The 2,500-nt window shown below is 50.8% G+C and overlaps 1 protein-coding gene across 15 annotated transcripts in view; it reads right to left on the bottom strand.

Annotated features, from left to right (window-relative positions):
* The window catches only part of nfic (nuclear factor I/C), a 113,832-nt gene that overhangs the window by 83,386 nt on the left and 27,946 nt on the right, over window positions 1–2,500 (bottom strand). For 13 of the 15 annotated variants that reach the window (XR_014119828.1, XR_014119825.1, XR_014119827.1 and 10 more), the window contains exons 2-3: window positions 1,245–1,348; window positions 1–272 (exon numbers count right to left, since the gene is read on the bottom strand). The exon at window positions 1–272 is cut by the window's left edge and continues 260 nt beyond it. Coding sequence is in view for 7 of the 15 variants with exons in the window: in XM_081707283.1 (XP_081563409.1) it covers window positions 1–272; window positions 1,245–1,322 (350 nt within the window). In the remaining 8 variants the exon portion in view is untranslated. The remainder of the gene's footprint in view (window positions 273–1,244; window positions 1,349–2,500) is intronic. The other 2 variants (XM_035522185.2, XM_035522184.2) reach the window with 1 other exon arrangement.

Raw genomic sequence — 2,500 nt, forward strand, 5'->3', positions numbered from 1 at the left:
GCCTTCTTCCCCGTGATGGACAGCACAAAGTCCTCGCGGCACTCGGGCCGGATGTCCTTGCGCAGCTTGGCCAGCAGGCGTGACGCCCACTTCTGCTTGACCTCGGGCTTCTCGCCCAGCAGTTCATCCTTCACGGCGCGCTCCTCATCCTTGGTCATGCGCTTCTCGTGCTTCTTGAAGTACTTGCGCTTGCGGGCTTGCAGGTTGAACCAGGTGTAGGCAAACGCTCGCACGTGCGGGAGCAGCGCCTCGATGAACGGGTGGAACTCGTCCTGGGGAGGGTTGGAAGAGAGAGCGAGTGAGTGGGGAGCAGAGCAGACTGGAGCACCACACACTTCAGCCACAAATCTCTGCGTACCTGACTGATGCCACCATGTGACAAGAACTCTCTCATTTACATATCATATGCACATATCTAAATATTTACATGTTGTACTAAACAATGCACATACGGGAACATCTAAAAAACAAGATACTAATATTTATTAGCCCCTTATTTGCACAGGTAATGTGTTCATTATCAGCAACATTAGAAACATCAGCGTTTTGGGCACCTCATTATTTTACTGTTAAACCCCCTGAAGCTTTTAGCTCAGCTGAGGCGTGGAAGTGGCAGTTTTATGGCCAAGCACTGCAGAGTTGGCACGTGTATGTCGCAACCATGTTGAACGGGAGGCCGTTCAGTAAAACATCACAACCCGCGGCGGTTCATTGTCCCAACACAACCACGGCCAGTCATCATTTATCCAATTATGTTTTGTTGACTATTTTCCCTCTTAGTGGTGAGTTTCGACAACAGCGCACATCTGGATGTCTCCGTGCCTGGCTGAGCACTCTGTGCGGGAAAACTCGGCACTGCTCCCTCTGGCCTCGCTAATCATTCCCATGCTTTTGCACGCGCGCTGCTTCGAGCTTACACCAGCGTGGGCAGACGCTAGCAGCCGTAGCCGTTACTGGAAAATGTTGCCCGAACATGAACAGCTATCAGTCACAGCTACACAATACGAAGATTTGTTTGGTGCACCGTTGTGAGGATGCATAAACAAACAGCAGGAGCGGTTTGTGCAAGTCTGTGAGATTTACTGCGCGAGTGCCACTGTTGAGTGTTTGTGTACATGTGTGCATGCATGGCATAGTCATAACCCAACTAGTCCTCCGCTACGTTATGTATGACAATAATCTCTGCAACAACAACAAAAAACCTCTTATTAAACACTTATTGGTTTAGCTTGAGTTCTGCTTACAGTATAATCAATAAGAGTTGACGTCAGATTGGGATGCCATGGTTCTGAACTGGCCTGCCCATACCAGAGGGGAAGCATGGCCGACACCTGCGTTACATAAAACGCTGAGAGAGAAGTAGAGACACATAAAGAAAGTGAGAAGGAGACAAACAATAACAGAGAAAGTACAGGGGTTTGACACAGATACACACAGAGATAAATGGACTGATCGAGAGAGTGAAAACAGGAGAATTTGAGAGAGAGAGGGAGGGAGGGGGAGAGGGAGAGAGAGAGGGAGAGAGAGAGGATGAGGGAGGGTGAGAGAGAAAAAGGGAGCACGAGAGAGGGAGAGAGAGAGGGAGAGAGAGAGAGAGGGAGAGAGCGAGAGAGGGAGAGAGAGAGAGAGGGAGAGACAGCGAGAGAGGGAGAGAGAACGGGAGAGGGAGAGAGAACGGGAGAGGGAGAGAGAGAGAGAGAGAGAGAGAGAGACAGCGAGAGAGGGAGAGAGAACGGGAGAGGGAGAGAGAGAGAGGGAGAGACAGCGAGAGAGGGAGAGACAGCGAGAGAGGGAGAGGCAGAGAGAGAGAGAGAGAGAGAGGGAGAGACAGCGAGAGAGGGAGAGAGAACGAGAGAGGGAGAGAGAGAGAGACAGTGAGAGAGGGAGAGGCAGAGCGAGAGAGAGAGAGAGAGAGAGTGTCCTGCTTGGCTGATGCCGAGACTGTAACTGAACATGACTATGACACGCTGCAGTTGTCTGCACAACCTTCATCAGAACACACGCCACACACTCCTGCCAACACAGCACAACGCAACGCAACACAGCACCATTCAAGACACACAATACCCACCCAACTAGGCTCTCCGCTCTCGCAATACAACACCGGGCTAAAAAACACATTCAAGCTCTGCCTAAGACAACTCCACTGAACACCCAGCACAACACACGACTAAAGTCTTCAGGTGTGTGTTGTGAAAACACACATACTGCACAGCACAGATACAAAACCAACATCCTACCATTCACCTCAACTCCCAAACCACCTCACACCTCATCAAGGAGAAACGTGTGTGTGTGTGCTGAAGTTGCTATAAAGCTGCCACTTCGCCCAGTAACCCCTGCCTGGCTTATAAGCAGGTCTGTATAACCCTCGTTAGCCATTCATTCCCGTCTACTACATTGTGTACTCATCTTCCTGTCAGTGCGGAAGGTCGTTCAGCACTGGGTGACCACCTGCCGTCCTCAAAACCCGCACGTGACGTTGAAATGAGCTCCACGG

This window comes from Electrophorus electricus, chromosome 25 (assembly GCF_041902795.1).
Source record: "Electrophorus electricus isolate QZ-2024a chromosome 25, ASM4190279v1, whole genome shotgun sequence".
In the NCBI taxonomy this organism is placed as follows: domain Eukaryota; kingdom Metazoa; phylum Chordata; class Actinopteri; order Gymnotiformes; family Gymnotidae; genus Electrophorus; species Electrophorus electricus.